General features: G+C 33.5%; 1 protein-coding gene across 3 annotated transcripts in view; it reads right to left on the bottom strand.

Moving 5' to 3' along the window:
• Fbxo8 (F-box protein 8) overlaps positions 1–16,795 on the bottom strand; it is a 41,863-nt gene that overhangs the window by 20,313 nt on the left and 4,755 nt on the right. For 2 of the 3 annotated variants that reach the window (XM_070016465.1, XM_070016467.1), the window contains exons 2-3: positions 6,869–7,205; positions 4,163–4,289 (exon numbers count right to left, since the gene is read on the bottom strand). In XM_070016465.1, the coding sequence (XP_069872566.1) occupies positions 4,163–4,289; positions 6,869–7,197 (456 nt within the window). In that variant the 5' untranslated portion in view covers positions 7,198–7,205. Of the gene's footprint in view, positions 1–4,162; positions 4,290–6,868; positions 7,206–13,840; positions 13,928–16,795 lie in introns of all 3 variants that reach the window. The other variant, XM_070016464.1, reaches the window with a different exon arrangement.

Raw genomic sequence — 16,795 nt, 5'->3', positions numbered from 1 at the left:
AGGCAAAAGGTGATAATTAACAATTAACAACAAGCACAATTCAGAACATGAAAAAGTATCTCAGTGAAGACTCAATTCAATGTTCAGGTTTTTTTTTCCTCTTTCTTAAAATAAATACTATTAGATTATGGAAAAGGTTACAAGTAACTATAGTTCCATACACATTCATAATAGAGAAGATTATAGGAAAACAGCAATTATACATCAACATACCCATAAGAGAGATTATGTCAGATAGCTATAAACAATAGCCTATTTAACTATTTTAATATACTTATTTACACATCATAGGATTAAAGATAGTCTATACTACTCAAAAACATAAAAGTGTATTCCCTGGAATGTTCCTTTACTACCACCACCAACAAATGAAACTACTAAAGCAAATGCCCTTGGAATATACTGCATACTGCATTTACCTGTTGAATATTTTATGGATATCAATGTAATAAACAGAAATGTTTTTAAAAGAAATGCTATGAATAAGCAAACTAATTATAAACCTATTTTGTACAAATTTATTAGGCTTCAGAATTTATTTCTTATTATGTATTCCCAAAGCATACATTTAAGAAAGTTTATCCGTATGTTTTGGTAATGTCTGTACTGTTACTGAGTTATGAAGTAATGGGAAGGACCACTTTGTTGTTGTATAGGTAAGTGAAAAGTCAGTAAAATTCAGTATCAGTAAAAATTGTGTATAAACTCCTGAAATCTTTTCTATAATAAAGAAGTCTTATAAATTTCCTGTTTGTACTTTAGCTGGTTCACTAACAAAAATAATACATATGTTATCTTTAAGATAAATTATATATTCATTTCCATCAACAACTTATAGGTTAAGTTAAAATTAGAATATTTTTCATAATAGGTTATATCTGAGGTCAACCTAGTGAAATACATGTAATTGTATCATAGCAGTCTTTGTGTATGAAGATAGGAAAAATGTGCTTGCATTTAAAAAAAACCTTTTCTAATAACCTCAGTGGGGTTATTTTCAAAAGCTGCTTAAATGAAAAAGAGCCTATAATGTATTAAAGTTAAACCATGTTTACTTCAAGTTTTCAGATGCTAACAACAAAATGTTCAAGAAAATGGAGCAAAAGTAATATAATTCACTGGTTATAAGTACAATTACTTTGTTATAATGCTGCCAGGGGAGTCAAGTTGATACACACGACTTGTACATGCAGGGGAAATACAACTTAATGTAAACAGACAGGTCTCAGCACATTCCTTTGCTAGAATGTGGCCATCTGCCACAAAATACACAAGCTCATGCACAAGGTCAAGACGTTACATACAGCGGAGATCACAACATCATGCATATCACAACAGCGTGCTAGAGAATCCTACCACAGATTGTGCAGATGTTCAACCCCACCCCATGAGCCACCGCCAGCAGTTGCTGTGGAGTTTGGTTACCCATATCCGTGACACGAACGGTGTCCTTTGGAGAATCTTGTTCCCTGTGGCTGTAAGTATTCTTATTTTTATAATATTCTAATGATGCTTGCTATGAAACTGTTAAGTATAAACTAGAAATTACAGAAACGTAGACTTCATGTTACTGAACAATTATATACATCTTATCTCAGGCACCTGTAATAAATAGCACTTGCATTTGAACGTAATACCTTAAGTACTTAAATGAACTGTCTGATGGCAATACCCAGGGAGTGGGCAATAAATAAATAAATAATCAAACTTCAAATAGTTACTTTGATTTCTAGTACTCAGAACTGTAGCAAGTCATGCTAAGGACCTGGCTAACACTTAGCTAATAAGTTCTATTTAAGAATATATTTTTGGGTAAGTCTTTCATGAACATGATTTCAGTTTTGAAGACCTGATTGGCAAATAATCAGCCAAGTTGATATTATTTGTCTCAGTAGTGAAAGTACAAAATATAATCATTAAAAACCCTCCTCCCACTTTTTGAGCATGCTAAGTGTATTTCATTATCCTTTTTGCCTATTTATATCCTAAATGTACTCTGGTAAAGATAAAATTCTTTGTTATTAGCCAATACCTTCTAAAATTACTGGTATTCATAAAAAATAGAATTAGAATTCTGGAACCACAAACATTTTGAGTGGTTCAGTTTTGTGATTCTTGGCAGAACTAATTGGCCCTACAGGAAAGGTAAATTCAGTATCTTGGGAATGCTTCAGTATATTTTTATTCAGGCCAGGTAGGGAAGAAAAAGAAACTACAGTCAACTCTCAATAACAATGGAAGATAGGATGGAGAATTAAGATCTGATGATCATAAAAATGATCTAAAAATCTTATTTTAAATTACATATATTTATAATAATTTCAATTTCCTTCCTTATCAAATATTTGAATTAAAATTTTTAAAATTCTTGACAATTAAAAAAAAGAACTAGAATTTTAGCTCTTTTCCCTGACTCCCCTTAAGCTTTAGACAAGATGCTAACAAGAATACTATAGTTTGATATATGGACCTGTAAAACCAGAAACATACTTTGCCTCTAGTCTTTCCAATTTAGATTTTAAAACTATCCATATTCTACTATTTTAAGCTTACTTTTAATCTTTGCACAAAAGGATGGCTTTATCTGCTTTAAAAATTGTAACTCTTTTATCATGAAATAATTACTTATTTCAATATCAGCAATTATATCCACTTTTTCTGACTTTGAAATACAGCCTACAACTTGGTATTTACCAAGTTACATTTCCTTACAAGTAACATTTGCAAGTTATACAAATTCAGGATATCAGTATTATTCAGCATCAGCATCATTTATGATAGAAGTGAGTTTGGGACTTTGGCTAGTTGCCTCTCCTGATTCTTATCTACTCTAGAGTAAAGCCCTACACTATTCTTAGATTTTCTCCATTAGCCATCATTCAACTGTCAGAAGAATTTGAAGTGAAATGTTTTTCTTATTATAAAGTTTATTATTTGAACAAGTAGTAATGTCTAATTCTAACAAAGAAATAAAAACAATACCATTCTCTGAATATTTAATTACAGCAGAATCTCAGCACGTAACTATAGCAGGTATGCCACAACACAAGATCAAAAAGGTGATGTACTAGCTGCTATATGTTTACAAGGAAGGTAACAGAGATCTATCTATCTACATTTGTAAGTATAAGACTCAAATGGTAAGATATGTGCATAACTGTAAACTTTTGCAATGGTACTTTATTTGGTTTTTATATGTATTCAAGAAAAAATTAGTAAAGAAAAATACATGTACTAAACAAATATAAATTTATTTAAAAGTTAACATCATCGCTGGTATTTTATATATCTATAAAATCAGTATTTCCATTTAAGATATTTTACACTGAAGAAATATTTGCTTAGTTATAACAAAAGTGAAGATTATTTTAGGAAATATTTGGATACATGATTTAAACAAATAGTCCTAACACTTTCACTACAAATGACTAAGTTGGTTTTTAAAAATTAATAAACTAATTCTTTCAGTTAAGTTCTTTCAGAAATAATGCATCCAAAAGTAATAGCCCTAAGAGCTATATAATTTCCACTTGGGATTCAAGGATTAAGTCTAGAAGATATTTAAACATTTCTGAAAGTATGACCTTTTCAAAAATACTTACAAATAATAAGAAAGGTCAGGGGAATTTTTATTTACATTTGATCATTTTTACATATTAAGAATTAAATAATTAACACAAAATTAGTTAATTTTATACAAGTAGTTTTTGTCAGCATGGAATTTTATGAAACTATTTTTTAAAGGTATCATTTAATGATTAAAATTCAGATGTCAGAAATCAGAATGGTGTTCTGTATGATTACCTGCTAAAACTATATCGCTAGTAAATGGAAACAATGGAAATGGAAAAACATGCTGTAGATAAATGTGATGAACATATTCTATAGGGATATCAAAATTTTATTCTCACTGCGAATTTGTATTTCAGTAAGACCAGTATAAGACAGTCATATATAAGTGAGCAGGTAGAATGATAGGAAAGTGGCATGGAAAGGCAAAAAAAATGACTATGTTCTAGCACAACAAGATACTGGGTTTCTCAGTGACTTAAAGGTAGGTTCAATGACTTGGTATTTTACCTGTCAGTTTTTGGTATTACAAAGTTGCAGCAAGCTTATAATAAAATTCATTTGATGCAAATTAGATAAATTCTTCACTTACTTCATCTGGGTTGGCATTAAAGGTAAGGCTGCCTTCATCCAGCTGCATATACAGTTTTCTAAAAGAAAATCCTAGGGGTGGGTTTTTATTGTATATGGAACAGTGACCCCATGTGGACTTGCACAACCTGTACAAATTAAAAGAAAATGAGACCAAAAGTTAATGTATTTAATTTCTGAAGTGATCACTAGGTGGCAGGCACTATTTTGAATATTTTAATGAGATTAAACTGTTCAATTCTATCAACTGTCCTTTGATGCAGACACAACATATAAAAAGCAGAGACAAAAAAGTTGTCCAAAGACACATAGCTTCATATGAGCAGCAGGCTTTGAATCCAATGAGTTTGACTCCACAGCATCAAAAGCTGTGATGCTAACATGTTTAAAGATACTGTTTTACAAGTCGTTTAAGGATACAGGTGGACCCGATGTAACTATAAGTACAAGTTGTCATGTCAAAAACAAACTTTACAACTTTGGTGCGGGTGTGGGGGGGGGGTTGTTGGGGGTGGGCGGGGGGGGGGGGAGGCTAGGAAGGGATGTGAAGGGTAAACAAAGGAGGAGGCTGCAATGCTTGATAAGAAATGTACTCATTATCTTGCCCATGTAATTGTAACCCCTCTGTACAGTATGTTCACAAAAAAAAAAGATACTGTTTTAAAAACACTGTTTCTTGAGTTGGGAATGTAACTAGAGACAGAGTACTTGCTTAGCATGTACCAAGTGCTGGGTTCGATTCCCAGAACAACAAAAACAAAATAAAAAAAAAACCAAACAAAGAACACTGGTTCTTTATCATAATGATTCATGACTGTATAAAAATTCTATGAAACCTGTGAAATGGATGTCATAGTTGGCTTAAATACTTGCATTTTTTTTTACCAACTGAATGCAGTTACTGTTTGAAACTATAAGTATAATAAATTGCTTTAGGAAATTATTTATCTTTTGCTAGTCTTTATCAACGTAGCTTGTAAGTTTTATTATTAAACTATGTATAAGCAACAGAATTTCCTGACATTTTCAAATGTTCAACACAATTGAAGTTAAAATAAAAACTGAGCCAGTCTTTACTTTCAAACAGAAGCAATTTATCAGTAAGTAAAAGAAAACCCAGGCCAGGTGTGGTAGTACACACGTGTAAATCCTAGCATTTGGAAGGCAGAAGGATAGAGAGTTAGAGCAAGCGTGGAAAAAGAAGAAAAAGAGAATCTAGGGTTATAGCCAAAATTATATGGCAAAAAATAAAGGAAACATTTCTTATATACCACAGAAGTTAGTGAAATAGGGTTTACCAGCCCAGGCTGGTTTGGACCTCACATTTCTTCTCCTTGGGCTTTCCCTGGGATTATAGGTATGGGCTACCACACCCAGAAATCTTCTGATAAACAATGTTGATTTAAACCCAAATGAAAAATTCATTCTGATTGAGTTCACCTAAGCTTAAAAATAAACTTTTAAAAATTCAAATACAGGAATATAAGTGAAGTTTCTGGGAGCATAAAATGTAGAAAAAAAGACTTAAGAATTGGAAAGTTTTAAAGTACTTAATTTCTTCTTTTGCTCATAGAACACTTTAAACATGATTTTAAACATGACTAATAGAATTTCCTCTCACAAAGTGCCTTTGCTATGACAAAGCAGTGAGAAAATTATGAGATGAAACTAGTGCCTTGGTGTATTTATTGACTGAGAAATGTATGATTTTTATATTATATTACTATGATATCAGAAACCAAAGTTAGAAATATCAGTACTAACAAATATACTTTCATAACAGTTTGGCAATGTAGGTTTACTTCTTAATTCTCTCACTTTGATTTACAGTTAGAAATGAGTTCAAGTCTCAGGGGGTACTGTGTCAGCCTAGCAAACACCTTCAATTTATACCCTAGTTCTGTCAATTTTTTTTAAAGACATGTTTCTAAATATGCTATTTATCGAAGACTTAAACAAACTTCAATAAAGAATGCCACAAAACCTGAGATTCAAATTCTTCTATGTTTGGTAACAATTTTAAGACTTAAAGGAAAAAAATGTACACATAATCTTTTTGTGTGATGCTATTTCAGGAGTAGCTAAGATTAATGAAACAGATTCTATAATACTAGCATTCTTAGACAGCAATTGCTAAAACTTCTATAATCTATTTTAAGCAAGTGAATTTACCCATCTACTTTCTAATATTTGCTTACTTTACAAAATGGTGCTTAGAAAAACACATAAAACTTATGCCAGGAAGTAACTGTGACAAATAGAAATATATAGGTAAACACACATATACTTCTGTTTGAAAGCAATAAAAACAACAACATTTGAGAATTATTTATTTCTTTGACAGAATTCCTATGGAAAGCCTGAACTACTGCAGGGATGTGAGACTCTTCACTTCTAATTATAAATTTTAACTTTAGAATCTTGTGAATTTTTGAAATGCACTGGTGATTTCTCACTTAGGGTAACTGACACATGTACATCACTACAGAGTGATCCTCTTCCCACCATAAAGCCAAGGTTGCCCTGTTGCCTTCCTCTTCCTAATATCAAAACTGATTGATGACAACAATATCTTTATTTTCCCAGGATTTAATAGAGCAAAGTCGAAGTTAAAAGAAGGTATCTCGTAATACATACATGTTATGAAAGAACATTAAGCATGACTATGACCCAAGATCCGCATCAAATATTGGTAGGTTTAACTTACCCTTGCCAGAGAAGTTCATCATTAGCAAGGTCTTGCCAAACACATGATGCCAAACAGAGGTCAGTTGCATTCAGGTAGGATAAGATGGTGAAGCTCAGCTCTGGGGGCAGCATTTCCAAATTAATGAATCCTTCCTGTTCTTTAGATTTCCTTGCTTTCAAAAGATGATATATATCAATGCCTCCTTGGACTTGTTTCCGGTGGTTGGTACCAGCAATGCTGCTTGCCGCCATTCTCCTGCTCTGCTCTCTGGTGAGGTAGCCTGGCTCACTATAGCCTTCCTGCTGGAGCTGCTGGTTTCTGGCCACTCTCCACAGCCCTTGACCCATCTGCAAGCCTGCCAGAGTGTAATAAGGATGACATTCAAAAAGTAAACCACGTTTCCCAGTGGCATAACAAATCTGACATGAAGCATTAATTTATCAGTGTTAAAATTCCTCATTAAAGCCCAATAAAAGCAGTAGCATATTACAAAGACTAGGTGGAATATTTTAAGTGACAAGTTTGGATAGAGAGTTTCAGGAATGTTTGGTCTGATCATCACTTTCATCTGAGCTTGCTAAGTAGTTTTAAAGACCACAGGTGAGAAAATAATTTTTCATGTAGTACAGTTTAAAAGTTACTGATGTCCTGAAGACTCTTACAAATTATAATTATGTGAACGTATGGGCCAGTATTAAATGCAGCTCTGATCAGAACACAGGACTTTAGTTAAAAGGCCTCCAGACACTGCTTTTTATCACAATTCAGGCTAAGCTAAGCTAGCCCCTTTCAACCAAACTCCCAGATGCATAACAGCTGTGAAACAGACTTGTAGTTTATGCTTGCCAGTCTACACTTATGTTGTAGACTGTAATAAAATGTAACATAGGCCCTGAAGTCTAATTCCAAAACCTTATAAATTAGACACCTAGAACTCCAGGATGAATAGCTCAGCAATAACTGACAATTTATTGGGTTCTGCTGTTGTGTTAAAGGAAAAATCATCATAATTTAGATGAATTTTCTAGTTCTTCTCTTTATAACCCCATGGATTCCCAAGGTACCTGGAAAAGGCACAAGAAGTTTTAGTCCAATCTCTGCCTGCAACCAGGGCAATACTGGTTCTGTTACATGTATTACATTTCCCTATATACAGATATTTAAAAAACATCTAGTTTGGACTTCAAAACAAAACAACTAAGAAAAAAAGAAAATAAACTTAAAAAAGAAAGCACCTAGAAAGATAAAACACAGAAATCCAAGATAAACCTGGAACCAGAAACTGCCTATTTCCTAGGAATAACTTAGAACTTAAAAGAATGTTGAAGATACCCATCTCAGTACTTAAAAAGAAGTGACCCACATGATGCACACTAAGTATTTAGCTCATGTCTGGACAATGGCTATTATATTAGATTACTTATTGATGAAAGCAGACAAAAACTGCAGAACAACTTTTTAAACTCCTGTTCCTCATTCTGAACTGTCTGGCATTCCAGCAGCTTAAACTATTAAGTATGGTTATGTGGCTATGTGTGTGTCAGGGGTAGAGTTTATATATGATATGATTTTAAAGTGTAGTAAAGTTTATTTTTACACACACACAAAACTCTTTTTTTTCTCTAGCATAACACAACAAAAATGGTATCAGTTCTTAAATTAGTAGTTAAGGTTAAAAACTATATTTTAAAAGGGTGAGCAAGTGAAGCACTGGTATTCACTGGACACTATGCTGAAAACAAACTATACACTTTGTGGGAGGAGATGGGAGGAGAAAAAAAACTGGGAGACAGTACAGGGAGGGTTGACATTGTTCAAAAAGAAATGTACTCTTTACCTTATGTAAAAGTAACCCCTCTGTACATCATCTTTATAATAACAGTAAAAATATTTAAAAACTTAGAACCATCCCCCCTCCAGAAAAAAACCTATAGATTAAAAAATAAAAATAAAAAGACAAACTGAAAACTGGGAGGAAAAAAACCATATATAAAAGGACTAGTATAAAAGTATACAAAACAAATCTTAAAAACTCAACAAGAATAAAATGAATAACTCACTTAAAAATGATTAAAAAAGCACAGTGGAGAGTCTTATATATCTAATATATACTTTAAGCATTTAGTAAACTTTGTGTTCCCTTTCCTGATTAGAAAAAGAATCTTACTAAAGAAGATTTACAAATAGCAAATAGGCACCTGAAACGATGTTCAATCTCATACACCGAGGAATTGCAAATTAAAACAGTGAGATACAACAGAAACAGCCAGATTCATCAAGGACAATATCTTACGCCTTGGAGTCATTAAGGTTTAAGATCAAACCTCCTCCCTCCAGGAGGCTTTCAATATAACATAGCTGTGAACTTACCACGGCCATCTAAAACAGACACCAGTTAAATATAGGTTGTTGTCCTCACAGTGATATAAATTGAATATGCTGTTTGTGCATGGCAAGTATATTCAGTATGCTAAATCTATAGATTTTCCATTTCTCTATTATTCATTTAAAAATACTATAATTATTCATATAGCAAACGCTTTATGTTTTTTTTTTATGTATATTAGTCCTGGGACTTGAACTCAGGACCTGGGAGCTGTCCCTGAGCATTTTTGTTCAAGGATAGCTACCACTTGAGCCAAAGCTCCACTTCTGACTTTTTGGTCATTCTTATGGACATTCCTGCCCAGGCTGGCTTTGAATCATGATCCTCAGTCCTCAACCTCCTGAGTAGCTAAGTTTATAGGTGTGAGCTGTGGGTACCTGGCTAACACTTTACTTTTATGATTTTTTTTTTTTTTTTGTCGGTTGTGGGGCCTAAACTCTGGGCCTGGGCACTGTCCCTCAGCTCTTCAGCTCAAGGCTAGGGCTCTACCACTTGAGCCATAGCACCACTTCTGGCTTTTTCTGCTTAGGTGGTGCTGAGGAACCCAGGGCCTCATGCATGTGAGGCAAGCACTGTACCACGGCGCCACCTTCCCAGCCCAACACTTTACTTTTAAAGGACAGATTTTTCATTATTTTTTTTAAATTGCTCTTTCATTTAAAAGAATAACACTGAATGACTTTGATTGGGATATTCTAACCCTTGTCATCTTCTGTTCCTGATAAGGGAAGCCTATCAACTTAATTTCCTGCCAAGTGAATTTCCCAAGTCACCATTTAAATTAGACAGAGGAATGACTTTTTGGTTCTCTTCTGGTCTATCAGTCCACTTTCAAATCAAAGCAGCTATAGAAGATGGATCATCACGCCTCTGTATTCCTTTTAAGGTTAAAAGGGACCAAACTTGTTTAGAAGGTAAATTAAAACAGGACTGACAAATAGGCAAGGAGACAGGGAAATATTACTTTTTAAATAAATATCCAAATGACAGACTCAAAAGTTAAAATCAGGAAATCAACCGTATCTCCTTTTTAATGTTAGGTTACAAGATTTGGAGAAACAGCAGGAGCTTTCTCAATATTCTTTCACTGAAATGATTATAAAATTCTGGAAACTTCCCAAACCCTTCCAAAACAGAGGGGAAAGGGCATATGTGGCAAAAGGAAGTCCTGAAAGTCATTTTGGCTTTGAGTGGGCCTGTCATCTTACCTTCCCCAAACCATTATCTAACGGTTAGAAGCTGTTAGACTGATAGGACCACATGTATTTGCCTAGCTCAAAAAGGACAAAAGTAGCAGAAGATCACAATAGCTCAATAGCTATGTACCTATGGCCATATAAAAAGATGCTAATTGAAATGAACTCCAAGATATGGAAACAAGAGAGGTGGTTTTTTTGGTTGATGTTGTTGTTTTTAATGTACTGTATGAAGTTCTTTCTTTCTTTTTCCCCCCCCCCCCTTTGGTTTGTCCCCTGTAGTCACTGCTTTTGATTTTGGTAACTTGTGTCTTGTATATACGTTTATAGGATTTGGGGATGGGAAGGAGAATAGCGAAATGGTGAAACAAGGACAAATGGTGAACTAATGTGACAGTGATACAAGACACTAGGGAGGGCTAGTGGGAGAAAAAGGAGAGGCAGTAACAATGTTTGACAAGAAATGTACTCATTACCTTACTGATGTAACTGTAACCCCTCTGTACATCACCTGGACAACAAAATAAAATTATAAAGAAAAAAATAAAATCATGATGGTTTTATATGCTAAAAAAGTACACAAGCTACAGAGAAGAGTCATTTTGAGTCTTTAATTCCCATTTCCTCCATGGGGATCAGGGAATGTTTCTGTTTTTCTATTTTTCTCTATTTTTAATCATGTTATACTGAAATAAATCCTTGCTAAAATAAAAAAATAGATACAACTATATACCTATTATATTTTCAGAACAATTATTGAACCAAATCAATGAAAAGACATAGGAATACAAAATGACCTACCCACTTAGGAAGAACTATTGAGCAGCTTCATACAAAATTAATTATACTTTTACCATATGAGCCTGCATTCTCAATTCTTGGTGATATATATATATATATATATATATATATATATATATATATATATATATATATATATTTGTCTACACATAAAATTCAACATATGAAAATTTATAGCAGGTTTTGTTTTTTTTTGTTTTTGCCAGTCATGGGGCTTGAACTCTGAGCCTGGGCACTGTCCCTCAGCAATTCAGCTCAAGACTAGCATTCTACCACTTGAGCTGCAGCACCACTTCCGGTTTTCTGGTGGTTTACTGGAGATAAGAGTTTCACGGACTTTCTTGCCTGGGCTGGCTTTGAACCGCGATCCTCAGATCTCAAGACTCCTGAGTAGATAGGATTACAGGTGTGAGCCACTGGCACCCGGCTTTTACAGCAGTTTTATTAGTAATTGCCATGGCATATAAGCAAGAACAAACTTACATGCATATTATAAAGTGAAAGAAGCCAATATGAAAATATGAGTCCAATTATATGATATTCTAGAAAAGGCAATACTATAGAATAAGTAAAAAATTATTAACAGAAAAAATTATATCATGGTTTCCCTCATTTGTAATAACTAAAATATTTCTAAGATATTCTTAGGAGATGACCACATATGAGCATATAAAATGATGCTTTTTGAAATGAAGTCTGAGAAAGAGAACCAAGAAGTTTTTTTAAATTGTAATGTTTGCAGTTATTTCTTTTTTCTTTCTTTTTTTCTCCTTGGTTTATTCCCTGATGTCACTGTTTTTAATTTCCATAACCTTTGTCTTGTACATAAGTTTATCTGATTTGGGGAAGGAAGGAGGAATCACAGAAACGGCAAGACAAAGGATAAACCAATTTAACAGTGATACTAGACACCATGTCAGAAACGAACTTTACAATTTGGCACGAATGTGGGGGTGGGGGGTTGGGAGGGAAAAAGTGGGAGAAAATGAGGGAGGGGAGTAATACTATTCAAAAAGAAATGTACTCATTACCTGATTTATATTACTGTATTCACTCTGAGCATCACCTTTACAATAAAATTTAAATTAAAAATTATATGTCAAAAATTGGTAAGGAATTTTACATTTGGCGTTTAACTATGCCATGTTGCTTTATAAAATAATTACCTAGTTTTGACAGAAATGCCACATTTCATGAGATTCCAAATCATATGGAAATATATTTTATTTTAATCAAGGTATTTCTTTAACTTAGCAAGAAAATATCTATAAATCACTTTAGTTACTAACCTTATCTAGCATGGTTTTTTAAAAATAATGCAATTTTATTGTCCTATTCATACTTATTCTTTTATACTACTACTGGGGATAAGCAATCAAATGTGGTGACTGTGATGTCAGATATCTCAAGATTTAAGGCATTTAAGAATGGTTTCTGTGCATTTCCTCTACAACTTCTAGGGGCATATGGTTAAGCAGCTGTTGTTACTCTTAGGGCTGTTGCTAGGGAACAAAAAAATCAGGGTGATTTCCCTAGGCTCTGGACTTTAATGAGCATCATTTAAATTGAGTACTGGATAACATGATTCAGAAAGCATTCAGAAGGTAGAAAGAAACAAAGCTAGCAGCTGGCTCTTAAAAAAACAAAAAGAGTGATGTGGATGGGGAGGGAATGGAGCTCATGTAGATATGGTTAGGACAAAGAAAATTTTCATTTTTCATTTTTCAATGTTACACAATACTGGAAATGGATCCTTTGATACTACTTTTTCCTTTTAAGTAGTTCTTGATATTGAGTAAGAATACAGTATGATAAACCACTCTGAATAAGATTCTTAAGTTTAACCTCTGGAAAAAGTAAAAAGTATAGTGTTCCAACCTTCTCCCATCCTGCTTAGGGTAAAACGGACATGGAATATGGTAAGTCAGAAAAATGATACAAATTTCACAAGGACATGACAGTCACTCTATAAGGTATTAATTAAGTCACATAGGAAGCACTGTTTGTGAGGCTGTGAAGGCAGACAGATTTTAGTTTGAATATTGATTACTTCCAGATCTTGGGGAAATTACTCTAAGCATCAGCTTTATTTTTTCATATGAAATGTGAGAAAATGATCATAATAATACCTTAATAGTACAAAAAGCCACTATACTAAATGATAATATGCATAAAGTTCATTATAGGACCAATAACTGATTCATGTTAGATATTACTTTTGTATTGGCAAAATCATTTTCATCAAGTAAAAATGACAAACACTCTAATCATCTCTGTGCCATACTTCAACTGCTCTGATGTTCTATTGTTCACGCTGATACTAGCATAGCTTTATCAACAACAGTACCATAAAACTCATCCTGGATCTAAAAGAGATGTAACACATGATACAGTTGCATGCTGGCATTTTTGTATTTTTGCAATGTGCAATATTTTTTAGATTTGTATTTAAGTAGTAACTAAAAATGCAATGTTAGTATTTAATTAATATTATTCCTCTGACTTTTCAATGACTACTGTAAAAGTTATTTATATTAACATACAATTAAAAATCTTATACTTCTACATAGTACATATTTTGGGGTGTTGTCAACAGTAGGTACCCACAGAAGCTCTGCTGTACAGGAACATGGAGAAAAGGTGCATCTTTCTCCCAAATTTCCCCTTTCCAGTTCACTTGCATTGTCTTGATGGCTGGCAAGAGACAATGTTTCCAATACATAAACTATGAATGTCCAGTGAGATAAAGGCAAGTCAAAACAAAAGCAATGAAATAATATCCAAAGAGACATTTGTAGTGAATCTGATGAAGGTCCTATTGGCCAAATCTAGGATAATTTGGGAATCAAAATAAAATTGGGTTATAATCTATTTCATGACAAAGAATCCTTAGGTCTCCATGAAATCTCAAAAATATGTAAATAAAGAAGCAGGGAAAGTTCTTTCTTAACAAGACAATACCGATTACTAAAAACAGAATGAAGGGGCTGGGAAGGTGGCTCAGTTGTAGAGTGCTTACCTTGCATGCATGAGGCTCTGGGTTCAATTCCTCAGCACCACATAAGTAGAAAAAGCTGGAAGTGGTGCTGTGGCTCAAGTGGTAGAGTGCTAGCCTTGAGCTGAAGCGCTGAGGGACAGTGCCTAGGCCCAGAGTTCAGGCCCTACAACTGACCAAAAAAAAAAAGAAAAAAAAGAAAAAGAAAAAAACCCCCAACAGAATAAAATCCCTGCTTTATAACCTCCAAAGGGGAAAAAAAAACAATTCAAGCAAAAATCATCAATGGATACTGAATGGAATTTGATAAAGAATGGAAAATTTATAGACTCTCTCCAAGTATATCCCCACATATTACTCAAATACTGTGTGTATATGTTTGTGTGTTATCCATATCTCTAATTCTTCAAATATTAAATTTATTAATTGAAATATAAGAAATAGTATAACCTAAATAGATGTTGAAAGTTAGCCTTTTTTTTTCCCAACAAAAGGCAAAAAGACTTCATGTGTCTTTGGATGTGACACCCTGCGATGGACACAACATAAATTATACTGTATTCCAGACAAAGTCCATAATGTGAATCTAATTATGAGGAATTTCAGGAAAATTCAAATGAAACTTTTAAGAGGAGAGAATTACTGTCCCTCCATCCCCAAATCACCAAGACAATGAAAGCCAAAGAAAGATGAGCAAATACTGCAAGACATGTATACAATTTACCCTAAAACGATTCAATAACATTGAGAGGTGTGATTATGTAGAAGAAATAATAAAGTGAGGTGGGAGAATGTGAAAAATTGGTGACTTTGGTCAAAGGGCATACAAAAGTTATTGTGACTAATAGATATAACCTAACTATAACCAGATATCTAATAGTTAAGGAATCCAAGCATAAAAATGTGAGAAACCTTGTGTTTGAGTTCAGGAATAACTGCTATCCCTATAATACACTGAAAAATACCACTTAAGGAAAGAGCATTATCAGTGTAGGGGACCCAGTGAAGAAAAACATCAAAATATTAAATAAGAGATTTCTCTTATTAATCAGAAAATTTTATTTTTAAGATCAGATAACTTTTTTACATCAAGATAGGAAAGAAAAACTTCATGGACTACTGGACTATTTCTGGTGTGTGACTTAGCCCTTAAAGTTTCTGTCCATGTATACAAAGCATGTAGCCAGTAACATTATTGTTTTGCTACAAACTATCTACTTAATACTTTGTGTCAAGCACTCACCTCCTTGCTGGCAAACAGATTTAGAGTTCAAACTTAAGCCTATCAGATCCAAAGCTCCTATTCTTAACCACCAAACCACATGCCCAGAGCTGTTAGAAAGACTGCTGGCAGAGATGTTTTACCATCTGTTTTTTCACCCGCCATTCTCATATCTTTTACCTCTGTCACTGTTTACGCCTTTTTGTTGGTCATACTTACAGGACATACCTGCTTTTTTTTTTTTTTGTCTTAACTAAAATAATTTATAATGGCTGGGTCAATTTTTAAAAAATTTAACACAAAAAACTAAGAAGCAGGTATACTAGTCAGATATATTTTTAGAAGCAAAGAACTACAGTTTTAGTGTAAAAAAAATCTGTTACAACACAGCACATAGAAACTGCTACCTAGAAACTACTACAAATTAAACATTAGCAATAGCTAGACATTGGTGGATTGTGACTGTAATCCTAGCTACTCAAGAGCCTGAGATCTAAAGATCCTAGTTCAAAGCCAGCCTAGGCAGAAGAGTCTATAATATTCTTATCTCCAATGAACCACCAACATACTGGCTCATGTTTTCCACTCATTGAGTGGAAAAGCTTAAGGACAGTGCTTAGGTCCTGAGTTTAAACCCTGTACTGGTACAAAAACGAAATCAAATACCAATTTACTAAAACTGGTAAGAATAGTAATAGTACTATCTACTGCCAATAGATCATTTCATTTCTAAAAGAGGTTAATGTTTGCCTTTTTCCAGAGTGTAGTATTTCTATAAAGGAAATAGAATTATTTTTCAGAGCAGTTGTGTATCTATTATAAATGTATCTGCAGAATATCAAGCAATTTTAGTCAATACATCCTTATGCAGGAAATTAAATACCAAATAAGGTATAGATAGCATAAGAAAAGGTAACTGCACTAATCCTTTCAGTAATTCCTTGGCACTAAATATTCAAATGGCACATGCTTACACATAATGAAGAATGAATTATATAATGCTTATCTATATAAAATCCACACAGTGAAAGATGAAAATAGAAGCAAGGAGGTCTGAAGCAAACAACCTGATTAAATACTTTTGTCTGAGGTCTATAAAGCTCTTTTTGAACGAGCAGTGGTAAACCATTGGTATGTAATGACTGGCAGGCATAAGACTAAACTCATTTAAGTGTCTCATTATAAATGGCTAGTTTTCTTCAATATTTCTTATTTAAACACAGGAATTTGTAAACCATGTCCCAGCTCAGATAAAAGTCTAAAATATATACAAAAGAATTATCTCTCAAACAAATTTTATTCAATTTTAAAGGTAAGGAATTTCATAGACTTTTAAAAAGGATTT

This window comes from Dipodomys merriami, unplaced genomic scaffold (assembly GCF_024711535.1).
Source record: "Dipodomys merriami isolate MVZ:Mamm:240054 unplaced genomic scaffold, mDipMer1.0.p SCAF_12, whole genome shotgun sequence".
Classification (NCBI taxonomy): Eukaryota; Metazoa; Chordata; class Mammalia; order Rodentia; family Heteromyidae; genus Dipodomys; species Dipodomys merriami.
This window is presented reverse-complemented; position numbering and strand designations above follow the sequence as displayed.